The 25767-nt window shown below is 39.8% G+C and overlaps 1 protein-coding gene across 2 annotated transcripts in view; it reads right to left on the bottom strand.

The window, feature by feature from the left end:
• The window catches only part of DGKB (diacylglycerol kinase beta), a 488560-nt gene that overhangs the window by 175907 nt on the left and 286886 nt on the right, over window positions 1-25767 (bottom strand). For both annotated transcript variants that reach the window (XM_075922293.1, XM_075922292.1), the window contains exon 20: window positions 9634-9698. In XM_075922293.1, the coding sequence (XP_075778408.1) occupies window positions 9634-9698 (65 nt within the window). The remainder of the gene's footprint in view (window positions 1-9633; window positions 9699-25767) is intronic.

The following is a 25767-nucleotide window of genomic DNA, read 5'->3' as shown; positions in this document are numbered from 1 at the left end:
TTTTTACCTTATAAATTATATTTCTGAGACACCCAGGCATGTATGTAGGATGTGCCAAAAGAACTAGATTATTGTGATATTAGTGATAACACAATCAAACACCACCTTTACTCTTACAGCTAATTTGCATGCTGCTAAATTTTTATGAGGTAAAATGCACAGACAGTGGATTATTTGGCCCGACTGCCACAACCATGTAACAGCACAGGATTTCACTTATTAATACTCATTACATAGGAAGTGTACAATTATTACAACTGTAATATTCATTTTATTGCTTTTAATAGCATAGCCTTCATGACAGGTCAGAGATTGTGTTCACCTAGAAATCTTAGCTGGTTTTTTAAATAAAAGTTGGCTTTTGTATTTCATTTGGGAGATATATCTCAGAAATGGCTGCTATTCACCTCTTTAGGCAATTCAGGATCTGATATAAAAGTTTCTTCCCAGGTGTACCCACCTTCTCATAGGGTTGTAGACTTTATTTTGCATCTCTCCCAAGATAGTTTCAGAACCAGTTCTGTACCTCAGTTGCACTGTTCATCAACTCACATGTTTCATTTCTCTCCCTGTACAAAATCAAGCCCATTGTCCCAACTAAAAAGATATGTTACCAAGAATTGTTAGCACAATGTTGGTATATGTGATTCAAAGTAGACACTTGAAAGCTGGGTGAAATCATTTTATTAATTCAAACAAAAAGCTACAAATATGTTTTATCAGCAGGCAGCAAATGTCAAATTAAAGCCTTCTGGTTGTGGTACAATCTTTCTCATATGTTAAATTGACTATGAAGGACAGCAGTGTGAGAGCTTTGGATATCATTTTCTGTTTTATTACTTCTCATTCCAAATGATCAGATTATAAATGAAAAATTCGTAGACATAGTTCTCATAAACTGAACTTCATTTAATAACTGAGTTTTGCCCTAAAACTACTATGTAATATGAGGCAGTAGGTTTAATTAATTAAAGAATGTACCAAACATCCAATTGGTATTTCAAAATCCATAAAAAATAGGTTCATGACCTACTCTGAATAATGAAATATCTTCTTCAATAAAATAAGTTGCCAGCTTGACATCATTTGCAGTAAATTATATTTTATTGACCTTGGCCCATAGCATATGGATAGATCTGTTATGAATCAACAGTTTCTTACTTGTAGAATGTGTCTGGGGGCCATTTTCTTCTATTCTGTATCACAGCTTGCTAAATAATACTGGGATGTTAGATGGGGCATACAGTCTGAGACTTTATCTTTGTTAATTTCACAGTTATTATTTTATTCATGATTCTAAGACAACCATACTTCTAATAAACTGGGCGCCATTATGTAATTTTCTAAAAAAGTAACAAATTACCCCAAGAAAAAAACCTCCTATCCCCTCTCACAGAGATTAACAGCACACAATTTTCTGGAGCACACAGCTGGAGAGGCTTCAGAAGTAACTTCTTAGGTGAAAGAGATAAGTCTTGCATTACATTATAAAAGCGGAAAAGCCTAGCTAACCCTGATTTCCAGCAGCAGTGAATTCAAAACTGAGAACCATGCAATGAGAGTATAAAATCCACTTCTGTGCTGAGAGCCAGCACACCAAGTATGTATTGCTTAAATCCCATCCATCTAAGCCATACAGAGATGATGTGAGTGTGTTGTGAGGGAGGGACTTCATGTAGTAATGGCCCCCAGATTTTTTCCAGGGATTGCAGACTTCACTTGGTCACATAGTGTGACTGTGCCATATCCCTGAATGGAGCTGACAAAGTGAGCCCCATGGAGAGAGGCAAAAGCTGGGAGCTGAAGGGAAGGGTTGCTGATTTCTAGGTGGAGGAAAAGGGGGGAAATTTGCTTTCGCGGGGAGGGGTGTCTGATTCCAGCTGTTCTAGAGGCTGCCGAACCTACATTGTGATTGCCAATATCAGCAGGTACAGGTAATCTCTGAAGCCATATTGTGAAGTCTTGGGTATTACAAAAGACTTGTGTTGTGTCTTAGTGTGGATGAATGTCTCCCAAAACATGCTGCCAGCTAGCCCCACAAGCCTGAACATAAGTTCCATCAGTTTCAGACTCACAGATAACCTCTACAACACCTGTGTTGAACAGTGAGAGGTTGTCTTTCAAATAGCTAGCCACCAATCCATTAGAACTTTCAAGGTAAAGCATAACATTTTGAGATGAACCTATTATGCGGTGTATGTACCCCCCACACTGGGCCAGCAGCCAAAGTGTTAATATTAAGGATGCTAAGGGGCAGGTAATTCACTAATCATGTAGTCGATAAAATCTCGGAGCTACCCCCTTGTGGCTCTGCATTTTAAATGTATTAAGAGCCAGTCACTGGGACCCCCATGGACAGGGGCTGCTGGACCCCAGTGCCCAGCTCTTACTACATTTAAACTGCAGAGCCACAAGGGGGTAACTCCTGCACCCGGTGTGAGCCAGGACTGAGCCAGGCTTGCTTAGAATCATAGAATCATAGAATAATAGGACTGGAAGGGACCTCAAGAGGTCATCGAGTCCAGCCCCCCGCCCTCAAGGCAGGACCAAGCTCCATCTACACCATCCCTGACAGATGTCTATCTAACCTGTTCTTAAATATCTCCAGAGAGGGAGATTCCACCACCTCCCTTGGCAATTTATTCCAATATTTGACCACCCTGACAGTTAGGAATTTTTGTGCTAGGCCCAGGACTTACTCCCATTGCAGCTCTGAAGTTTAATTGTGGTAGGAGCTGGGCTACTGTGCACCTGGCTCTCAAACATTTCAACTACAGAGTCAGAGTGGGGGTAGCTCCTGGACCTGGCACAAGCCAGGACTGAGCACCTTCCCTTATCTCTTTATTGGAAGGACAGAACAGGTTGTGCTAGTGGGGAGTGGCACTATTTGAGAAAGAAAATGGGCAGCAGGAATAGACTGATAGGGCTAAATGAGCCCAGGAGATGTGTCACGCTTAGCTAGAGAGTAGCTCTGCTGCACCATCCCACAGATCCCAAAGTTCATAGACGGCCACTAAAAGGTGCAAGACGTTGGTATTATGTGCTTAGATTATGCTCTTTAAAAGGTTGGCAGTTGCACAAATGAACCAGATATAGTTTGCAGATGGCTGGTCAGAGAACTTGATGGTTGAAAAACGGCAAGTACATTTGCTATACTCTTGATATTCTGCCCAAGCAGCATAAACTATATCCAATGTTGTGACTGAATCTGGAAACTATCTGAGAAAACCTCATCTTAGTCACAGTGACCATGTCTAATGGTTTAGGGCATGTCTTCACTCGCCACAACTGAAATCAGCTTTCGACATTTAATTTAGTGAGTCTAGTATAGACCTGTGAATCGAACACTGAAAGGAGATCCAGCCACTGTCTGTACTCTTCACAGTCACAAGGAGTAAGGGAAGCTGATGGAAGCATTTGCTCCCCTTGGGATTCTGCAGTGGGGAAAACACCAACCTTAGCTTAACGTAAGCTAACTCCAGCTACGTATTCTATGGAGTTAGCTTACCTTAGCTGCATACCTTAAGCTGACTTTCTAGGTCTAGTGTAGATCTGGCCTTAGAAATGTTATCTGTGCTAATACTGATGTCCTTTAAGGTGATAAACATGAATAATTCAGATACTAACCACTACTCAGTAAGGTCTCAGTGGAAGTAGGTAGTCCTGCAATATGGTCTGGATGGCACCAGAATACCCACATTGACGTTGACCTAGGCCATTACTTTCATAGCATGCGAGTGCAACAAAAGTGTTTGCTGGGGGCCAGGGTGCTATTCCTGCATTTGAGGTCAGAGGAAAGGGAGCTTTTCCTCCTCCATGGCCCAAATTCATGTTATAGCCAGGAGCCTACTAGACCAAGGTGGGGCAGTATAGGTCAGCTTTTGATTGTATATAAACATTTCAGGTTCTGCATCAGAAGATGGATTATCTTGTTTTGCTTTTACTGATGATTGCTATTACCTGAGCCTGAGTTCAGAGGTGCATTTCAATGGAGTATTATCCTTTTGTGGAAAAAAAGCAATCAGGCGGGATCAACGAGACAGGTAGTAGATGTTTGCAACCAGTTTTCTGCATTGGGCTGGTGTCTTCTGATAAAGTTTTCTCATCCAGTCACGCCAAGACAGGGAGAGGAAGGGAGTTCCTAAAGTATTTGTAGAACTTGTTCACAGGAGCAATTGTTTCTGCTCTCCTTCCAAATCCTCAAGAACAGCAACTGTGTTCCATTATCTTTGTTAATAGGCTAGGGCTAGAGCAGAGAGAGACATACAGCAGGGTGCTGGTTTAATATAACATTCTTTATTGGTGAGAGACTTTTTTTTTTTTTTGCAAGGGATAGCTAAGGTGCGATAAGGTGATGTGCTATGCTGACTTTGGTACACTGCGATGTGAGACCGAGCGGAAAAGAGAGAACTGGCTAAAAATTCAGTTACTTTCAATATTCTCTCCTGCCTGTTCCTCTTTCTTTCCAGTGTAAATCCATGTCAAATATTTTATAGATTATAATCTAAACCAGAATTATGTGCATATTAATCAGCGGAGAGCTTATTTTCTTAGCGGTCACTTGCACAAAGTAAATTGGTATTAAGTGGGTTTTTTTTAATACCAGTGTCTTTAGAGGTTAAGTGCATAGATACTGACAAAAAATAGAAGCATAATTAAACATGATTAAAGTTAACTGCTAAAATACAAGGTCAAGAATTCTACACTAATCAAGTTACTAGGAGTATGAGGTTGTTTCTCTTTTAGGAAGTCTTCATCATAAAACAGTTATAAATTAAGAAGAGCAACTAATGTTTGAAAACTTCTAAAATGATGTATCTAGAACTGTAAATGCAAGATATAAATTCTACTTTAGTTTGCTGAACCTAAAAAACACCTTATATGCTATTTGGTGTCCAAGGGTATGTCTACACTTCAAAGATAGCCTCAGGCATTCAATTGATTTGGGCTTGGCCTGTTGGGATGAAAATTGCAGTATGAACCTTCCCACTCAGCTTGGAGCTTGGGCTTCACCACTGTCCACCCACAATGAGTTTCAGATCCTTGGTTCCAGCCCAGGTTGGAACATCTACACTGGTATTTTTAGCATTGCAGCCCAAATCCATGTCAACTGATCCAGACTCTGAGTCTCAATGCTGTAGTTTTTTCTTAGCAAACATCACCAAATATTATTTTAGACTATTTAATATGGACCTGAATGATTTTTGTTAAATGTTCACATTCTCTCTGCATGTATATTTTATTCACATAGACCATATATCTATTTTTCTCAGAAGCAGTCCATGGTGTGTACACAGATCTCCCTGCAGGGAGTTCTGGCCAAATGAGGTTATTTCAACAGCATGTCCACATTTAGTGAATGATATTACTTCAAATGCTCTCCTCAGGGTTAACTACTAGACCCTAGCTCTCTGAAATCAAGAAATCCAATCCTTTTCTTACCAGCAAACATTAGGAATTGAGCCATGCTTTTTTAAGAAAAGTCATCTCAGCACTTCATTCCACCAATGTCAGATTCCAGTAGTTGTGAATGCATTTAAACACTTGCCTCTCTTTAAGTGTCCATTGAATGGATACAGTCTGTATCTTATCAGTAAGACCAGGGAACATACTTGATCAGAGAAAAGAAAAGAATCACAGAAAAGGATGCAACTATCTATTGCATGCATTCTTTATTCATGTGCATTTCTTTCTTTATATATTATGAATTTAAGTTGATTTTGGGGGGGGAATTGGGTGTCCAAATCCCTTACATGGCTTTGAAAATTTTGGTCCTACTTTATTTTTTTATACTTTTGAGACATTAATAATGTAAAGGTTTGTTAGAAAAAGAAAATTGTAACTCCTGTCACATGTTGAATAGAGAAAGGAGTGCTTAATACTTCGATTCTATTCTGTGAAAGCAGTTTATGAACACTAAACTAAATAATCTGTCCAAATCCAGTAAGATAGAAACATTTTCAATATCAATTTTAAACATGATGAAACTGAGGCAGCAAAGTTTCCTCTGACCATAACGCTGACATGGGAGGTAGTGGTGGTGGTGGGCGGGGGGGGGGGGGGGGGGGGTCCATAGTGGTCACATGATTTCATTGTCCTAGCACATGTGCTCAGTTTACAAGTAAAAACAAAAATCTCTCCACTCATGGTCAGAACTTGCAACATAGCCTAATTTACACTGATGCAACTATATCCTGTTTTGGTTTCAATGGACTTGAATAAATGTATTAAAATTAGTGGAGAATTATCTTTCCTTGTGAATCTTAGTTAATTATTGATGGTGCATGAACAAGGGGAGAATCCATCTCACACTCCTTCTGACTGTTTAAAACAACAAAAACTTACTTTTATCCCTAAAGTAATACTCTCGTCTTATTCCAGCTATTCTGAAATTTGTTTCCAAAGGAGGTAGTGGAATTCTCATCATTAGAGGTTTTTAGAGGAGGTTGCAAAAACAAACAAAACCCCCCACACTTGTCAGATATGTACTAGAATTACTTCGTTCTGTTTCAGGGCAGGGAAACTGGATCCCAACAACTCTAAATTCTATTTAGCAAAGAATACCATATTGGTTGTGTATCAGGTTAATACAGTCTGAAAGAAGAACTGCAGTGCAAACGTCCAATTTACAGAAACGTTTAATCTCTCAATTAGTTTAATGGGAGTTCTGGGTGCTCATCTTCTCTGAAAAATCAGAACATAAGAAGTTAACTCCAAGCCTTAGAGGGATTCTTTTTCAGAGACAGAATAAGAGTTTAGAAATTCAGGGTGAGATTTTCAAGAGCCTACATGGCTTAGGAGTACATGCCCCTTTGACCTTATTGGGATTTGTGCTCCCACATTACTTAGATGCTTTTGGAAAATTCAACCATCTAGTAAATTACAAAGTTTATAGCCACTGGCTCACTGGAGTTCTATAATGGGATTTGTTTTCACATACATAATACCTTACATCAGGTTTATCATCATGGAATGTCACCATATACAAACTGCATCTGAGATACATTTATGAAAAATTACATTAGCTGAGTTTGTTATTTTCCCTCTTATGCAAACTAAAAGAAATATTTTAAAAATGATAAGCCTATAGCAAAATTCTTCAGGAAACTCTCTTACATTTAAAATATGATAATTAGAGCTCAGGCTATCTAAAAATGACCAGATTGTCATTAGAACTTCTGTTATTATAAACATGCTAGCAAATTATAACTTTAACAGTTATATCTTAGATTATATAATATTTGTCAAAAACAAATCTATCTGAATAAGGGCTCTTTTAAACCTTGGAAATATAAGTTCTTTCAGTATCTCAGCAACAAGAGGTATAGAGATTGGAACTATATATTTTTGTAATTAATTTCCTTAAGATAATGTTAGAAACATCAGAATCTTTTAAATATAGATGAATTTCAAGGTGAGCCTGCTAAGAGATATTATTAATGGCATATGATTTATTGTGACATGAAATCTGATCTGAAACTCATATTATTAGATGGACTTTTTATAAATTAAAATTTCCAACTGCTGAAAATATTCAGAATGGACACTAATAAACCAGCTTCACCTGCAGAAACTAGAATATTGGCATTAGATAAGTGTCCAATAACTCCAGCAATAAGTCTTTATGAACCACTGTGTGTCCTTTTCATAATATAATTCTTGGGAATTAAAAAATATCTGTGTTTTCTGAAGAGGAGCAGTTTTAACCTGGGTGTCTATAGCAGAATTTATTATAATAAATCAAACACTAGATCATGAGATCTCCTCGCAGATGTTGAGGGGCACAGTGTGTAAAAAGCCTCCCATTGTATGGCTTGTGACTGACAACTGCTGTTCCTGTGGTTGAGCAAGAACACTGCAGTGGTTAATGGCCCCACTCATACCATTCTGTTCTGATCTACACAGTACAACAGCAACACTAGGGAGAACAGATCTATTATGCTGCTATACAAATAGCAGTCTCTGTACCTATTATCCATTACTTGCTTACTTAAGATATAATTGCTTCAGGGTCTCCCAGGGAAGTATAGCAGCTCCACATAGCTCGCTATACAGGTAAGTGGGTAAATGCCACTATTTGGCCCAGAGAGATAATATATTCATCCACTGCGAGTGAGGAAGTCTATTTGTCCATTCACCCATTTGTCCAAGAACTCCTCTTAAAATGGTAAGAACTAGGACCACCACATTTGGTATGCAGCTTCCTCTTATCAAGGACTTCATTGTGAGGGGCTGGGGGGACTTAAGCTCCCCCAGACAGGGATGCATAAAACCATACAGAAAGCAAACTGCATCACCAGGCAGGTGAAAGGGGCTGGCTGTAGATGTCCCATCTGGGACAGCCCCAGCCCCAATCTTCCCACCTCCAGGTGTCCTTTAGGAAGCGTGTATGTTGGGGGTGCTGCAACTCCATCCCTCTTCCCTCATTCACATGGGAAAATTGCTGGCTGTTCCCCTTAGTCAGGGAGCAAGGAGAAAGTGCAGTTTGCTTCATTCTTCAATTTGGCTAGGGAGTGTGCATGGGGCAGACGAACTTGGACCTGCCCCAGCCACTGGACATGCACCCCTCCCTCAGCTATGCCTGCTGCAGTGGCCATGAAGAGGTGCTTCTCACCTGGCCCCAAGCTGCTGTGGTGAGAGGGGGCTGGGGTAGTCCTCTCTCTCCCTAAGGCATCCTGCATACTGAACCTCTCATCCCCAGTCTAGCCCCAGAGCAAAAGATTCAGATAAAGTACATACATTTTCTTTTCTTTTCCAAGAAACAAAACTTAATTGAGTTAAGGACCCAACTGAGGCTAGGTAAATCTTCTCGTACATATATAAACTAATATGTGCAGTATGTATTCCTATACATTCTACTGATTTCTTTTCCTCTTTTATGCCTTTATATGTTACTTAAGACTTCTGAAATGCTGCAGTTCCCCATCATTGTTGATCTGTTAAATAACTCAAATATGAGACGCAAACAAGCATTGTGTTATGGGTTTTATCAACTCGGTAAGCCATCTATTGAGTAAAGACGTATTTACAATATATAACAACGCATTGTACATTTCCAGGAAAGTTTTGGAACAACAGTCCATATCAAACTAAAAGAGGAACACATGGATGTGGGCAAAGTTTCAGTTTGCACATTTTAGACATTTCCCAAGCTTCTTAATGATAAGTAGTATATATTTATAAACCAACATTCAGTTGCCCTTCCTCACAGAGTATATATGGAAGGGCCCCCTGTCAACATAGCAGTGTGTATGCAGGAATGAAAGATAAGGATCCCCAGCTGCAGCTGTCTAATAAGTGCTCTGCAGTTCCTAATGGCAAAGTGTCAACTCAGGGATCCTCAGATACCACAGTGCATCATCTCTATCATGCTAATCTTAAGAGTCAATCATTTTGCACATGAGAACAGTTTATTTATAATGCTGCTCACTTCAGCTGAGATGCCACCAGATAAAACTGATTTTAATCAGAATAATCTGAAACCAGATATTTAAAATAAGATTCAGTGACATTCTGTCTTGTAGTAATGTTCAATATTTTAAAGGAAAATGTAGAATTTATCTCCTCATGGAACATGCATCTTAACCATTTGAAAACAACTGATTTATATGCAAATGTTATTTGTGCTCTTACCTACTGTTGAACTTCTCTGGATGCTTTTCTCGCATGATGTGGAATCTGTGGGCAATTGAAGCATCCTAACAGAAAAAAAAAGAAAAGTGTAAATCTACCATCATGGGTAAAAATACAAAATATAAAACTGAAATTATAACCAAGGCACATAAACTGCAAGATATTCTATACAAGAACAGTACCCTGATAATGTTGAAAGCTCAGATATATGGTATTCCACCAAGTAGCTGTTGTCTTCAGATCATTTACCTTTTACAGTATGTTACATCTTTTTATACGAATGGAATGTGATGATTATTTTTGTTGAAAGTATCTTTTAATGCTTGTGCAGCAGACAAGCATTTGTCTTCAGTGAAGATTTACTATCAACAACATTATATTTGCTAGGCGACAGAATACATCTATGACATTTCTTTCTCTGGTGTAGTAGAGTAGAAGACCCAGTAGGTTAACACCTATACACAGCCTGGACATTTGTACAGGCTTCTGTGTGTTTGATTATGATGGGTTATTTACTAGCCAGGTAGCTCAAAAGGGGTTGTTCAAGGAACCAAGCAGGAAAGGTCAAATAACACATCTGCACACTATGTGCACTGAGGTGTGTGCAGATGTGCACCATCAGTAGAAACACATGCTGCTGGCTTTGGGAGCTGTGCTAATTAGCTGGGTGGCATTTGACTCTCTCCTGGGTGGTCATCCAAATTCTCAGCTCACTGAGGGCACACTGAAACAGCAGGGCAAAAGTTGAATTAAGATATGTAACTTCAGCTACGTCAATTGTGTAGCATTGCTTAATTCGGCTTTTGGAGCTGTCTACACAGCAAGAAGTCGAAGGTAGAACACTCTTCCTTTGACTTCCCTTACTCTTTGTGAAATGAGGGTTACAGGAATTGGAGTAAGAAGTCCCCCACCTTGACATTATTTTGAAATAATGGCTTGCTGTGTAGACATGCATTTTGTTATTCTGAAATAACACTACTGTATCGACATACCCTGAGGTAACACTGAGGAAAAGTGAACTTATACATTACCTGCATCTGTGCTTTCTCCCAAGTGTAGACTATTGGAAATTGAGATTTTCACTGGGGGAGCTAATCTGGAATTATCCCAATGGAAAAAAGGCCAAGTGTCATCTTAATTAGAATAAATTCCTGTATGTGCTATTATTTAGCCTAAGGAGTCAGCACTGGTGCAGATGCATCAACTGACATCCAACAACTGCTGAACTGTGGCTATTTCAAAACGGAGCTAAGCCCTAATTCATGCAATCCATACTGATGAATGAATGTATTTATTAACTAGAAGATTTACCTAGCATTGCTCTGGTCCAGGGCCAGCTCAGAGCAGGTGGGGCCACGCAGGCTGTCCATCACCTGCTCCCCGTGGCCAACCTGAAGCAACAGGGGCCATGTGGCATGGCGGGCAGTTGCTTCCTGGGAGCAGCCTGGGGCAGTGGGGGCTTTCCTGCTGGCCAACGGCTGCTCACCAGGGCTGGAGTACTTGCTGTTGACAAGTGGCTCCAGCTCTCGCCCCAGCCGGGGCAGTCGGAGGAGCAGTCGCCCATGACACAGCTCCAACTCTGGCCCTGGCTGGGGCTGCCAGAGCAGCTGCCGCCCACCATGTGGCTGCACATGTGGCTCCAGCTCTAGGGCGCCCGGAGGAGCAGTTGCACATGATCCAACCCTCAGATCCAGCCTGGGGAAGGGCTGAAACTAAGGCCCAGGCAATATGGTGGCTGCCCTGTTAGTTCTTTGATGGGGTGGCAGTCCACAATGCAGCCCGGTCAAAGCAGCTGAGCAGCCACTATGTGGCACTGCTTAGGAGGTGGGTGGGCCTCAAATTCTTGGTGGAGACCTGCGCAGGCACGCATGTAAGAAGGAACACAGAGTATTCCCAAACTCATTGTCCTGTCAGTCTCCTCTGCTTACATACAATATATGGGGACTAATTTAGCAACAACTGCTCAAGAGAGAGCTCTTGGAGTCATTGTGGGAGGGATGGATCATGTGAGGATTACCTGTTGTGTTCTCTCTCTCTGGGATATCTGGTATTGGCCACTGTCAGCAGACAGGATACTGGGCTGGACGAACCGTTGGTCTGACCCAGTATGGCTGTTCTTATGTTCTTATGCATATTAGTCACATATTACCATATTTATAAGAAAGATTAAAAGTAATTTTACATGGAAAATATTCACTATCATAGGTAATCCTGGTAACAAAATACTTTATACTCAAAGTGATGCTGGTAGTAAAAGTTGAGCTGCCAATCTCCCAAGTAAAGATAGCCAGTAGATCAATAATAACTCTATGAGCTTTAGAAAGCATAGTCTTTGTTAGACACTCCAATGAGTGAAAATATAATTTAGAAAAAGAATAAACCAAGGTAAACAAAGGACCACTGTTGTGCTTAAATTGTTAACTTTCATCTATGTTAAGGCAAAAGTAAAAGAAAGACCCAAGACAAAAGGAATAAGGAAGTAGTAGCTTATTCCACAGAAACAAGAAAACACTAATCAAGGACTGTCAAATGAATGAAATGAAAAGGCTAATGTGCTTACTAATGCATAACCATACAAGGCATAAACAAATTAGGGATCAATGCCCATTTCAGATGACAGACAGTTATTTTTCCATGGAAGGTTAATTTGATTGAAATTTTCCCCTGCCTGAACATTTTCTGACACCAAAATAGATCAAGCACCTTAGGCTACATCTAGACTGCAGATTATTATCGGAAAAAGATATGCAAATTGCGAAGCGCAATTTGCGTATTTTTTCCAAAAAAATTTTTCGGAAGAGGCTTCTCTGAAATTTGGCCCATCTATACAGGGCCAAATTTCATGAAAACCTCCTCTTCCAGAACATCCCTTATTCCTCTCAGTGAGAGGATTACAGGGATGCTGAAAGAACGCAGCTGTTTTTTTGGAAACTGTTCAGAAAAAGCAGACGTGTTCCCTGGACGTGGCAGAGCTTCTCTGGATTCCCAGAAAAGTTCTGCAGTCTAGACATAGCCTTAGTGAGCTAAGACAAGAGGTTAAAAAGGACAATGCATAAAAATCAATTTTTATGAACATAGCACAAGGTGGATGCATGCCACACAAATTTAATAAAAAAATTGTTGAAAGCGTACAATTTCATTTATAAAGAACATAAACCAAACTGATCACTAGTACCCCACACATATGGGCTTTGGAGCAGGGGAACTGTTCTTCAATTGATTGAGTGGTCATTATGTCCAGTCTACAACTTAAGAGGGAAGACTGAAAGAATTGGGCTTGCTTTGTTTAGAAAAGAGAAAACTGAGAGGGGACATGAAAGCAATTTTCAAGTACCTAAAAGAGTGTTAGAAAGAGAAGGGAGAAAAACTGTTCTCCTTAGTTTCTGATGATAGGACAAGAAGCAGTTGGCTTAAATTGCAGCAAGGGAATTTTAGGTTGGGAATTAGGAAAAATCTCTTAACTGTCAGGGTGGTTAAACAATGGAATAAATTGCCTGGGGAGATTGTGGATTCTTCATTACCGGAGATATTTAAGACCAGGTTAAATAGACATCTATCAGGGATGATCTAGATGGTGCTTGGTCATGCAGTGAGGGCAGAGGACTGGGCCTCTCAAGGTCCTTTCCAGATCTGTGTTCTATAATTCTGTGTTAATCGGGTGACTCCAAAAGCCACTGATTGGCACCTTATTCTGTAATACTCTAAACCCCACCTAGGCCTGACTATTTACATAGGATTTTATGTCACTAAGGCATTGGAAGAGGCACACGAGCCCCTTGTTAACAAGCAGTCCTTTGCTCCCATGCAGAAGAAATTCAGCTTTCATTCAAAAATATGTTGAGCCCATTTGTTTGTGGAAGTGAGCTTTGCATAAACTGGTCTAAACAAATGGAAAATAATTACAAAGCCCATGATGAACCAGAAGCAGGAATCTGGAGGTAGGAGTGAATTTTAGATCCATGCTCTAATAAAACTAGCAGTTAAGAATGACCAGATAACATCCTCTTTATCCTGAATAATCTGAGTTTCACCCTACCAGAGAAGTTTCTGGCCCATAGATCTTTTAAAGTAAATGGAGTCGAATACTTTCAGGGGTGTGTTTCAAATCTTCCTAAATTCCTGAGGCTGTTTCCACATGATCATTGTGGACAGTAAAGGATTAAATTTGGGTTAGGGGGTCATTATTTCAAAATCCCTCCCACAGTTCTGTAGCAGGCTGTACTTGTTAATGTTTCCAGCCTCCTCGAAGGTTGGGAAAGAACAAACTGCTGTTCATTCATCCAGTTGCTGAGCTGCAAGTGGAGTTCGCTAGCAAACACAGGCTTGTTAGCTATTTCAAGAAAAATGCAGCTGGAACACATGACAAGTGCACCAACAAATAACAAAATAGCAATTTCTGTAACCCAAGCACTCTCTCCTCTGCCCCACCAGTCACTCTGATGTATCAAAAGGAGGACAAGCAAGGCCCAGCTACTGTTGTCTGTATAAGAAGTTCTGTTTCACCTACAACTGCCTGCCCAATCTAAGTACAGAATTTGAACAGGATTGGGAGGAAGCCTGCAGACCCATTCCCCACACAATCCAGGGAGAAACCAACTTGGAGAGGAGCACCAGCAGGCAGAGGAGACTCAACAAATTGCAGAACCACAGGAGACTCATTTGACCATTAATTATCCATCTACCACAAAGTAGGAGCATCCCTCCATCCCATCCAATTATTCTGGAGCCAGGGACCACAGGCCAATTTGCCTGTCTCCAACAGCTTCTGCTGCTGAGGAAGGCTATCAGGTAGGCAAGCCATCAAGAGTAGCTTCCGTGAACAAACTGGGCAAGTTTGGTACATTGCGGATACTGAGAGAGGTGGAGATGGACGGATTAATGGATTGAGGTGCTCTAACCCCAACCTTCCACTATAACAACTGGCAAGGGAGTTACTAGAATATTCTGATTCTGAAATGTACATTCTGGATCACCAAAAGACTATGTGAGGTCTTTAATGAAATCTAGGGTCATGTTGCTCATTAATATCATTATGAAATGGTTGGATGGACAGTATCTAAAGAGTTACATAAGTATATGGAACATATTTTAAAATCTGTATCAAGGCAGAGATTACAAACTGATTTTCTGTCACAAAAGATGTTTATTCATCAATCTCTATGTTGCATGCAAATTAAGTACTATAAGCTAACACAGTGGCTAAGCATCTATGGACTAAGTCAGCGGGGGCTGATATCAACACAATAGCAGCGCACAAGTAAATGAAGCCACAGGGGTTATCACCCAGAGTATAAACAATAAACTTTCGGGATATAAGTAGAAGGCAAAAAGACACTCCTTTATTCTAGGAAGTAAACAGAAAGTACATTTATATTCACAAAAACAGGCTTTGACTGAGATAAGACTTCTTTAGACAAGTAGTTAGTCTGTTTAGTCTTAAAAGTATGTTATGTTTTTGTTTCAGATGGAACCCTTTTGTTTCCATTATCCTTACTCACTAGCTCTTGCATTTTTTATAATATTTTTTTTTGTTTCACTATTGCTATCTCTCTCTGTGTGTTAAGGTATTAAGCAAACTGCTGATCCTCAGTTGAATCCTACAAATGGGTGTATACATCATGGCCTTGGTGATATCAGCCCTGTTATTTCGGTGAGTGTACGTCTACACTGCAGAGTTTTTCCAGAAAAACAACTGTTTTTCTGGAAAAACTACACTTACATCCACACTGCTATTGCACTCTTTAAAAGTTGAAAGAATGGAGGGGTTTTTCCGACAGTGGTAAACATCTTTCTACGAGAAAGAAGCCTTTTCCAAAAGAGCTTTTTTCAGAAAAAGGTATGTGTGGACGTGGAAGAGAGTGATTTTTCGAAAGAAGAGGCCTCCAGGAAAAAGCACAGGTGCCTGGTGGCCACTCCATCCACAGTACTCACAACTGAAATGCGAGACAGCGTCCAATGAATGCGGATGTTATCTTTCAAACAAGCACATCGCAAGGGTGGTACTTTGTTAGCTAACAGGCTGCTGGTTTCAGGGAGGCTTCCTTTCACTGAAGGCAGGGGATAACAAGGAGACTCTTAGCACTGAGTCCCCCCAAAATCATCAGCGGTAAAAGGGTATACAATTAGTGAATTATGAGACTCAGAGAATGGAATCATTAGGTTTTCTGAAGATCAGAAAAGTGTGTGAATTGGTATTGTACGGAGTAGGAAAAAATCATGGCATTGTGTGGGGAGGGAGTTGAAGGGGAGACAAAAGGGAATACCACATCACTAACTGTGATTAAAAATGCTTTGGGAAAACCCTTACTATAATTCGGAAATACATCACCGTTTCAGCTTGGTGTCACCTATTAGAGAGTTAATTTCTTTCTATGTGGTGGAAGTTCTATCCAGGATTCCAAATGAATGAGACTAAGAGAGATCAAGATGTCCCTCCCATTAAATTCACATTTGTAAGAACCCAAATAATACTTTTATTTGACTTCATCAGTTCATCCCTTTTGATAGCCTGCCCTTGTAGTCTGATAGTGGGTAATGGCAAATAATGTCTGAGAAATGCCTGATCGACTTGATACAGAAATCACTGAGAGAAAATTGATACAGAGAAGAAAATGCATTGATTAGGAAAGGAAACTAATACGTATCACTATATTACTTAACAGTTAAACAGGCTGAACAGTACATTTGGAAAGGTTACCTAGGAGCCACGTGCTAGTCTGTAATGGATATTTCATATTAGCATTGGTGTAATTTAAACGACTGGCATTCATACTTGCGTGGAATGTGAAGAAATTTTTTAGGGTGAAGTATTGTTCTACCCCGATTTAACATTTAGCTTTTCTATATCTATCTTTTAAACATAAGACTTCACAAATGAACTGTATTAACTGTCTACATCAATTAATCCTCAAAAACTTAAAATAATAACAAAAAAGGCTTATGATCCCCTTTCTATTTCAGGCCTATAACAACCCTACTACAGATAATGCTGAATATAAAACTTTTATTACCAGAGTTATTGTAACTATTTAGGAGATTTATTATATGGTGCTTTTAGGATATCATTTTAAAAGGCTTTAGAAATATGATTCCAAAAATCCAATGCCCACTACTTCTTGTTTAACACACGTGGCTTGTTTAATAGTTACCCACAATGAAGTCTTTTCTCAGTGTCTGTCTTTTCATGGACAATATCATCCATCTAACTTGAAAATTTCAAAGTTTTCCCTTTTTATTTCTCTTGTGCCTTAAGATTTTTGCCCTTATTTTTTGCTCAATCACTACCTATGCTCACGGGCAGTAGGTAATGTAGGAAAGGGAAAGCATTGCCTTCCCAAAACTACCCACACTCCCGCTACCCAGCTCTCCATCTGCTCTCTGGCCACTGGGGAAGACTGGGGCCATGGCACGGCTACTTAGCCCTCCAACTGGCCATGAAGGATCAGACTGTGGTGCGGCTGTTCAGGTCTCCAGCCGTTAGGAAGTCAGGAAGGTTGAGGCTGTGCCACTTCAACAGATGAGACTAAGGTTATTGGAGATGTTCAAGGGCTGCGAGAAGTAACTTGGGATAAGGACCAGGCCTCTGCCATAGAGGCTTTGGCAGGGTGGTCGCGAAAGAGGTGGTGCTGGGTCTTTTCTTCCCAGCTAGGTATTCACCCACTGTGTATGCCTATGCTACCTTGGTATTTTGTAAGTAAAGATGAAGTAACTGATAAATATTTGATGAATGTAACTCCTAGTTAATCCTGGCTTTAACAAAGAACATGACTTGTTCTTCTGCATCCGAGGTAATAATTTCAAAGTACACATCTAACAGAATGGAAGCTCCCTGTTCTCTTCAAGAGACACTTCCTCCTCCCAACCTATACTAAAATTTTAAATGGCTGAACAATCCTCAGTCACTTCTTGCTCAGGTTTGTTTTAAATCCTGACAGTGGAGATGAGATAGAGATAGGACAGAACACATTTGTATCTGCTCCTAGGAAATGGAAAAAAATATTTTAATTGAACGGGGACATTTCTCAAAGTGACCTGCCATGAAGAAAAGAAGCTTAAGTTGCTATACCTCTTTTATACCTTATGATTGACTTACACACATATATATTCATCTTTTTAATGGGTATTAGCATTACCGGAAAGCAATCTGAAGCAGTCTTTTCAGAGGAATAACCTTATACACTGAAAATAACCTTATAGAAAGATTAATGCATTTAATATATGTCTGTCTATAAACTTGCTGTGATTAAAATCACCATTAAATAATATTTTATGCTAATAAACAACCACATGACTGATATGCACCTTGTTTGGTTGCAAACAGGCTGATTATTTTTCTGGGATGCTTCTTTAATTAAGGCTAAATGGATCTACAAGGCTAGGAAGTTTAAATGGTAATTCAGTAACCTGTAATCTTTGGATCAAAATGAAAGTCTAACCTGAGCAATGAGTTTGTTCATATCAACAGAGCTAGTAACAGAGTAGTCTAGATGCACAAAAATCACAGAAAGCATAATTAAGAGAGATTTGCTTTGGGGAATTCAGAACTATCACTTACTATGACTTTGTACAACACCTATCACAATGAGTTAAACCTAGTTGTGGCCTTCACGTACTACTGTAATATAAATGTTCAAAAACAGTAACAAAATTGATACATGTATAAACAGCATATTTTGAGTGTTTAGAAATAAAAATGTAAGTGTATACAAGCCTTTTCTGAAAAAGGAAAGACTGACTTTTTCATTACATTGGATAAAATTGACACTGAAATGTCCTTCATGAATTATACGCTATCTCCTCCGATTTGTGTAAAAAACCCTCCTTTACAAACGGTGTAAACTATGTCAGCAGAAGAAGCTCTCCCATGAAAGTGATCATGAAATCAGAGTCTATGATTCTAAGAAATGGAAGGAGACAGAACAGCAAAATCAAAACAATAGATTTCAAGAAGGCTGTAGCAAACTCAGGGAGGTAAGAAGTAAGGTCACATGGGAAGCTAGGCCTAGGCACAAAAATAGCTCAAATTAGCTAGAGACATAAAGGCTATGTCTACACTGGCGGGTTCTTGTGTAAGAACAGCCGTTCTTCTGCAGAGCGTCCACACTGCCCGCCCGCTCTTGCGCAAGAAGATTTACAGTATGGCGTCAAAAGACAGGGCTTCTTGTGCAAGAGCTACGCTCTTTTCTAACAGGCGTAAGCCCTCTTGCGCTGGAGCTCTTGCGCAGGAGTAGTGCGGACACGCGGCATACATTTCTTGCGCAAGAAAGCCCTATGTCTAAAATGGCCATCAGAGCTTTCTTGTGCAAGAGAGCGTCCACACTGCCATGGATGCTCTTGCACAAAAGCACAGGGCAGTGTGGATGTGTTCTTGTGCAAGTACTCTTGCACAAGATGTTCTTGCGCAAGAACCCGCCAGTGTAGACATAGCCCAAAAGTAACAGGAAAACATTCTACAAATAAATTAGAAGCAAGAGGAAGACTAAGAACAGTATAGACCTATTACTCAACAAAGAAGGAAAAACAGTGACAGAAAATGGGAAAATGGCAGACTTCTTTGTTTCAGTTTTCAATAAGAAGTTTGGCGATGATTGGACACCTAATGTAGTAAATGCCCTTGAAAATGGGGAAGGCTCTGAAGCTAAAATAGGAAAAGAACAAGTCAGATATTTAGGTCACCAAGGCCTGACTAAATGCATCCTAGAATATTCAAGCAGCTGACTGAGGAGATATCTGAGCGTTTGGCTATTATCTTTGAAAAGAACGGGAAAATGGGAAAAATTCCTGAAGACTGGAAAAAGGCAAATATAGTACCCATCTATAAAAAGAGAAATAGGACAACCCAGGGAACTACCAGTCAGCTTAATTTTTGTACCAGGAAAGACATTGGAGCATATAATTAAGGAATCTATTTGTAAGTAACAAAAAAAAACAACAAAAAAAAAGATAATAAAGTGCTAAGTAATAGTCAGCATGGAATTGTAAAGAACAAATCATGCCAAACCAACCTGATAGTTTTCTTTGACAGCATAACAAGCTATGAGATGAGGATAAAGGGGAAATGGTAAATGTGGTATATCTACGCTTTAGTAAGGCATTTGAGACAGCCTTCCATGACTTTCTGTGACAGGGTGTCCCATCCCCACACTGAACAAGCAGGGTTTAGCCAGGTTGAAGGAGACCTGCCCCCACAGTCCTGCTGGGCATGCTCAGACTGTAGCCCAGGTATAAAAGCCCGGAGAGAGGCTCAGTCTGTACTGGCTGGCTGATAGAGAAGGCTAGAATGCAACCCCCGCAGATTCCCAGGGATACCTAATCACGAGGAGCAAGAGGATCCAGATGCTTTGTGGGATGCCGACTTGTCAGATCTAGTAGAAAGCAGCCGAGGGAGGGCACAGGAGCAGCCTCTACCACCCAGAGATACTTAGCACATTTCAGTTGGATTCCCCTCTGAGGGAGTGGTAGACTGTTCTGCCACTCGCAGAGCCCTCGGCTGGGACCTGGTGGAGTAGGGTGGGCCCTAGGTTTCTCTACTGGGGCACAGCCCCATCCCCCTCGTGACTTTGCTCAGTCGGCTATCCTGATCTGCCTTAAAGAGCCAGCCATTAACTTTAATTTACTGACTCTAGCCAGTGGACCATCTACCGCTGCCTTAAAGGGCCAGCCTTGACTTTAGTTTACTGACTCAGGCTTAGTTGGCCTACCCGCCCTGCTTTAAAGTGGCCCTGCATTGATTCTGGCCATTAGGCTATCCAGCCTCGAGGTGAGTGGCTTTACTACAAGTGTTTTACAGGTAGTGCAGGGCGGGTTGCGGACTCAGCCCAGGGATACGGGACCCTACCCCCTGGGAGAGAGAACTGAGGACTGCACTGCAACACTTTCTTATTAACAAATTAGGGAAATACAACCTATATGGGGCTACTATCAGGCATGTGCATAACTGGTTGGCTATCCATTCCCAGAGAGTAGTTATCAATGGTTCACAGTCAGGCTGGAAGGACAGAATGGGTGGGGTTCCTCCAGGATCAGTTTTGTTCTATAACTTCTTCAATGATTTAGATAATGGTAAGTGCACTTATCAAGTCTGGAGGTGATGCTAAGTGCTTTTGGAGGATAGGATTATAATTCAAAATGATACAGACAAGCTGGAGAAATTGTCTGAGGTAAACAGGATGAAATTCAATAAAGACAAGTACAAAGTACTTCACTTTAAAAGGAACAATCATTTGAACACATACAAATGGGAAATGACTATTTAGGAAGGAGTGCTGCAGAAAGGTATCTGGTGGACCACGAGCTAAACAAAAGACAACAGTGTAGTGCTGTTGCAAAAAAAGGCAAACATTCTAGGATGTATTAGCACAAGTGCTGTAAGCAATACATGAGAATTCTTTCACTATACTTTGTGCTGATTAGGCCTCAACTTAGAGTATTATATCCAGTTCTGGGTGCCACATTTCAAAAAAGATTTGGAGAAGGTCTAGAGAAGAGCAACAAAAATGATTAAAAGCCTAGAAAACATTACCCATGAGGGAAGATTGAAAGAACTGGGTGTGTTTAGTTTGGAGAAGAGAAGAGGACATGATAAAAGCTTTCAAGGATCTAAAAGGGAGGTGAGAAAAAAATTCTCCTTAACCTCTGATGAAAGAACAAAAAGCGATGGGCTTAAAATGCAGCAAGGAATATTTAGGTTGAACATTAGGAAAAACTGCTTAATTGCCAAGGTGATTAAGTTCTCAAATAAACTGCTTAGAAAGGTTCTGGTCTCTCCATCATTGGAGATTTTTAAGAGCAGGTTATACAAACACCTGTCAGGGGTAGAATATATGGTGCTTGGTCCTGCCATGATTGCAGGGGACTGGATTTGGGGGACTCGAGGTTCCTTCCGGTTCTATTATTCTATGATTTCTATGTCATATATAACCTACATTGTTCAGGGAGGTGGAATATTCACACCCCTGAGTGACACAAGTTTTGCTGACATAGGCTAAGTGTAGACATAGGTTTAGATATAGGCCCTCTTCCTGTCCTCCTATATTACCCACTCACATTTGTAGGCCTTCCCCTGTGTTTCAGTCCCCTTTCTTCAAGAAAGTTACTAATCTGATCATTGTTTAATGGTGCTGCTGTAATTAACAATCTTGATACTTCCCTTCAGTTTTCCCACCATCTGTTCTAATGGACTGGTGGGCAAACGCCATTTTATCTTAAAAGATAGGCTCCGTATATATCCTATTTCTAGTATAATTCGCTGATACAAACTATATTACATTGGAATTATGGCTGAATATATAAGTAATTTAAGGGTAAAAATATTACAGGATGTTTTAAATATTCCCCCAAAATATTACAAAGCCAGGGAATCCAGATGGAAATTGAAAAGGAAACCCTAAACTGTAATGACCCTATAACCATGCAGTTATTATATTAGTATATAGTCCTAGTTTAAATTAAAAACATTTTGAAGACACATTTGATTTTTTCCTGATTTCATCATGTCACTATAGGATGCAATTAAAATTGATTGAGTAACTCAAAGTCTGTGCAAACTATCCTTTGAGCGTTCAGAAAGTCTGATACAACAAGTAGATTTCTAAAGACCATATGGAGGATTAACGGTAATTTTTATCATTATTCTTCATAGCTGAAAGCTTTTATTTTAGCAGAAGCCAATGAAAAATTAATGTCTACCCAAAATCTTATGAAGACCTACTTTCTTTCAGAATGTATGTCATCTCCTGATGTGTTCAATGGAGACCGAATCCACAAACGTCCTCATTTTAGAATAGTGACAGAAATGTAGCCGTGTTAGTCTGGTATAGCTGAAACAACAAATAGGACTATGTAGCACTTTAAAGACTAACAAGTTAGTTTATTAGGTGATGAGCTTTTATGGGCCAGACCCACTTCCTCAGACCAAATAGTGGAAGAAAATTGTCACAACCATATATACCAAAGGATACAATTAAAAAAATGAACACATATGAAAAGGACAAATCAAATTTCAGAACAGAAGGGGAGTGGGGGGTGGAAGGTAAATGTCTGTGAGCTAATGATATTAGAGGTGATAATTGGGGAAGTTATCTTTGTAATGGGTAAGATAATTGATGTCTTTGTTTAAGCTTAGGTGTAAAGTGTCGAATTTAAGCATGAATGACAGTTCAGAGGATTCTCTTTCAAGTGTAGTCTTAAAAGGTCTTTGAAGCAGGATGCAGGTAATCAAGTCGTTGAGACAATGTCCTTTCTGGTTGAAATGGCAAGAAACTGTTTTTTCTTTGTGATCCTGTCTAATATCTGTTTTGTGGGCATTGATTCTTTGATGAAGTGTCTGAGAATCAACCTTCTGTTCTGAAATTTGATTTGTCCTTTTCATGTGTTCATTTCTTTAATTGTATCCTTTGGTATATATGGTTGTGACAATTTTCTTCCACTATTTGGTCTGAGGAAGTGGGTCTGGCCCATGAAAGCTCATCACCTAATAAACCATCTTGTTAGTCTTTAAAGTGCTACATAGTCCTGTTTTCTGTCCTCATCTTAATCCTCTTTCAAAATGGCCAGTGGGTCTCACTGGGAACAAGTGAAACCAAATGACCCTCAGAGAAGATGGTCACCCCTAATAGCTTACAGGGTCCCCGTCATCCTGAGGATACCTTGGCTTTGTTCCCAAAGCTAGTTTTTAGGAGTATATATTGTCTTTTTCATGTGTAACAAAGTGGTTGAATCCTTGTTATGAGTGCAAAACTGAGTTGAACCAAACATCATAGATCCATGATTGGTACATCCATAAAAGTAGGAGTTGAAAATTCTATGAAATATTTCTCACATCCCTAAGGTTAAATATTTAACATATTGTACACATGGAAGATACTTCATGTAATTTCCTCTTCAGTAGAGATAGCTACTAAATAAATGACTGTTGAAAAATGGGATTGAATGTAATTAGATTTCATTATACTGATCATTCATTGGCAGGGAAAGACCTTCTGTGAAGTCCAAGTCCCCAAATTCCAAAATATGTAAAGCATATTAAGAATTACTGAAAGAGGCTGGTATTGGATAAGTGACAACAGGTTTCAGCTAGTGATATTGCTACCAAGTCAATAACACCAATAATAATATATACTTGACTTGCCCTTTGTGATGTGTATAGTCAAATTTTGTACCATTGAGTCACACACATTTCCCTGCAGAAACATAACAATCTCTCTTTATATCTGGTTTGAATAAATAATTTAGTTATTCAAATTTTTTACAGGCAGTATCTACATAGTGTATAGAATACAGAGTAATGCAGTACATATTTTTGTCATCTTTTGACATTAAAAGGTTTTGAGGTTAAATATTTCTATTTATTCTGCAGACAAATTCTATTATGTGGCAGAAAAGCAATAAGTTACAAGTTATTATCTGAATGTTTCTTAAAAGGATATCAATTTACCTTCACAGTCTCCAAATGGCTAATAACTAAGTATTGTGAAGGGACACCACTTTAATCTAAATTGCTCTCTGTGGCAACAGTTGCTAAAGAAAAAAAACATACAGTGACTTAAGTAAAGCAAATCCATATTTTACATCCAAACCTCGCAAGGCAACTTCACTTCCAGAGGGTGTTACAGCAAAGGGACTAAGTAAGTCTGAAATACTTGTGTGTGTGTGAATTTGCAAGCAGAATTTGGCCCCAATGAGGCAATCTTCTGACTGGAAAATGCCCAGATCATAGCAGAACATTGTGAAGAGTGTTATGTATAGCGCAGCAATGGGCAACCTAGACTAGTGAGTGGGCTTCTTGGGTGGCCTTTCTCTTGTGGGCCACAAGATTGTTATAACCAACATGGTCTCCCAGGATAAGTTAGTCTTGCTAATTGCACTTGTGTATGTAGAATTTGTGGGGTGTATCAAATGAACCATAGCAGCACTTTGATGGGATGCAAGGGAGTGTGTGGCTCTCACAATCAATGTTGTGTGCAATCAGCATGCACCTCACTTCATGTGGCCATCTTTAAATCACTTTAACAATACAGGTAGGGAAAAAAAAAAACTAAATGGATGGAAACCAGAATAATCTGGCAACCCTGAATGTGAACAATGATAAACAAGATGTCTTGTGGGCCACACACAGAATCCTGATGGGCCACATGTAACCCTCGGGTGACAGGTCGCTCACCACTGGTATAGAGACAGTGGTTCTGCTGCCTCCTGTGTCATTGACATAAGTTATGTGGAAGAGCTATGCACAGGCCTAACAAGAAATGAGAGCATAACCAGTGGGTCTCTGTATTTGAGTAAATCAACTAATTAAAAACCCATCTCTATTTGCTGTCTAATGCATTTACACCATGCTCTACAGTGGGCCAAGGCTGCTCCAGCAATTTGTGGCTTTTGTAGTCACTTAAGGCACTGATACAGCAGATTCAATCTTCTGGCTCCACTTTTTTTGTGGGGGAAGTTTCTATTAATGAAACCACAAACTAATTCCCTGTGCAAGGATGATATAGTTGAGACTAATGTTTTTGGATGAAAATTCTCCTAGAACTGAATAAGATAATCAAGTTATCATATCCAAATTAGTTTGGTGTTTGGTACAAGTTAATATTACTGCCAAAGAATTACCAAGAGTTTATTACAACTGCCAGTAAAGTGACTGGGCTTGAGTTCCTTAAATACACTTATAAAGAAAAGAAAAACACCATCTAATGTTTTTCCAAGCCTGCCTTTCATTCTCATCCACCCCATTCCATACACACTCTTTTTATATCCATTCCAGCCCCAAAACCTAAGGCTATGTCTAGACTGCAAGCCTCTTTCGAAAGAGAGCGTCTAGACTGCATGCGGAACTTTCGAAAGAGCAAGCCGCTTTTTCGAAAGAAAGCACCCAGTGAGTCTGGATGCTCTCTTTCGAAGAAGCCCTATTTACATTCAAGAACGCCTTCTTTTGAAAGAAGCACTTTTGAAAGAAGGCGTTCTTCCTCGTGAAATGAGGTTTACCGCCGTCGAAAGAAAAGCCGCATTCTTTCGATTTAATTTCTAAAGAACGCGGCTGCAGTCTAGACGCAGGTGAAGTTTTTTCGGAAAAAGGCTACTTTTCCCGAAAAAACCCCTGAGTCTGGACACAGCCTAAGAGTATCAATACAGATACAT

Source organism: Pelodiscus sinensis, chromosome 2 (assembly GCF_049634645.1).
Source record: "Pelodiscus sinensis isolate JC-2024 chromosome 2, ASM4963464v1, whole genome shotgun sequence".
Taxonomy (NCBI): domain Eukaryota; kingdom Metazoa; phylum Chordata; order Testudines; family Trionychidae; genus Pelodiscus; species Pelodiscus sinensis.
This window is presented reverse-complemented; position numbering and strand designations above follow the sequence as displayed.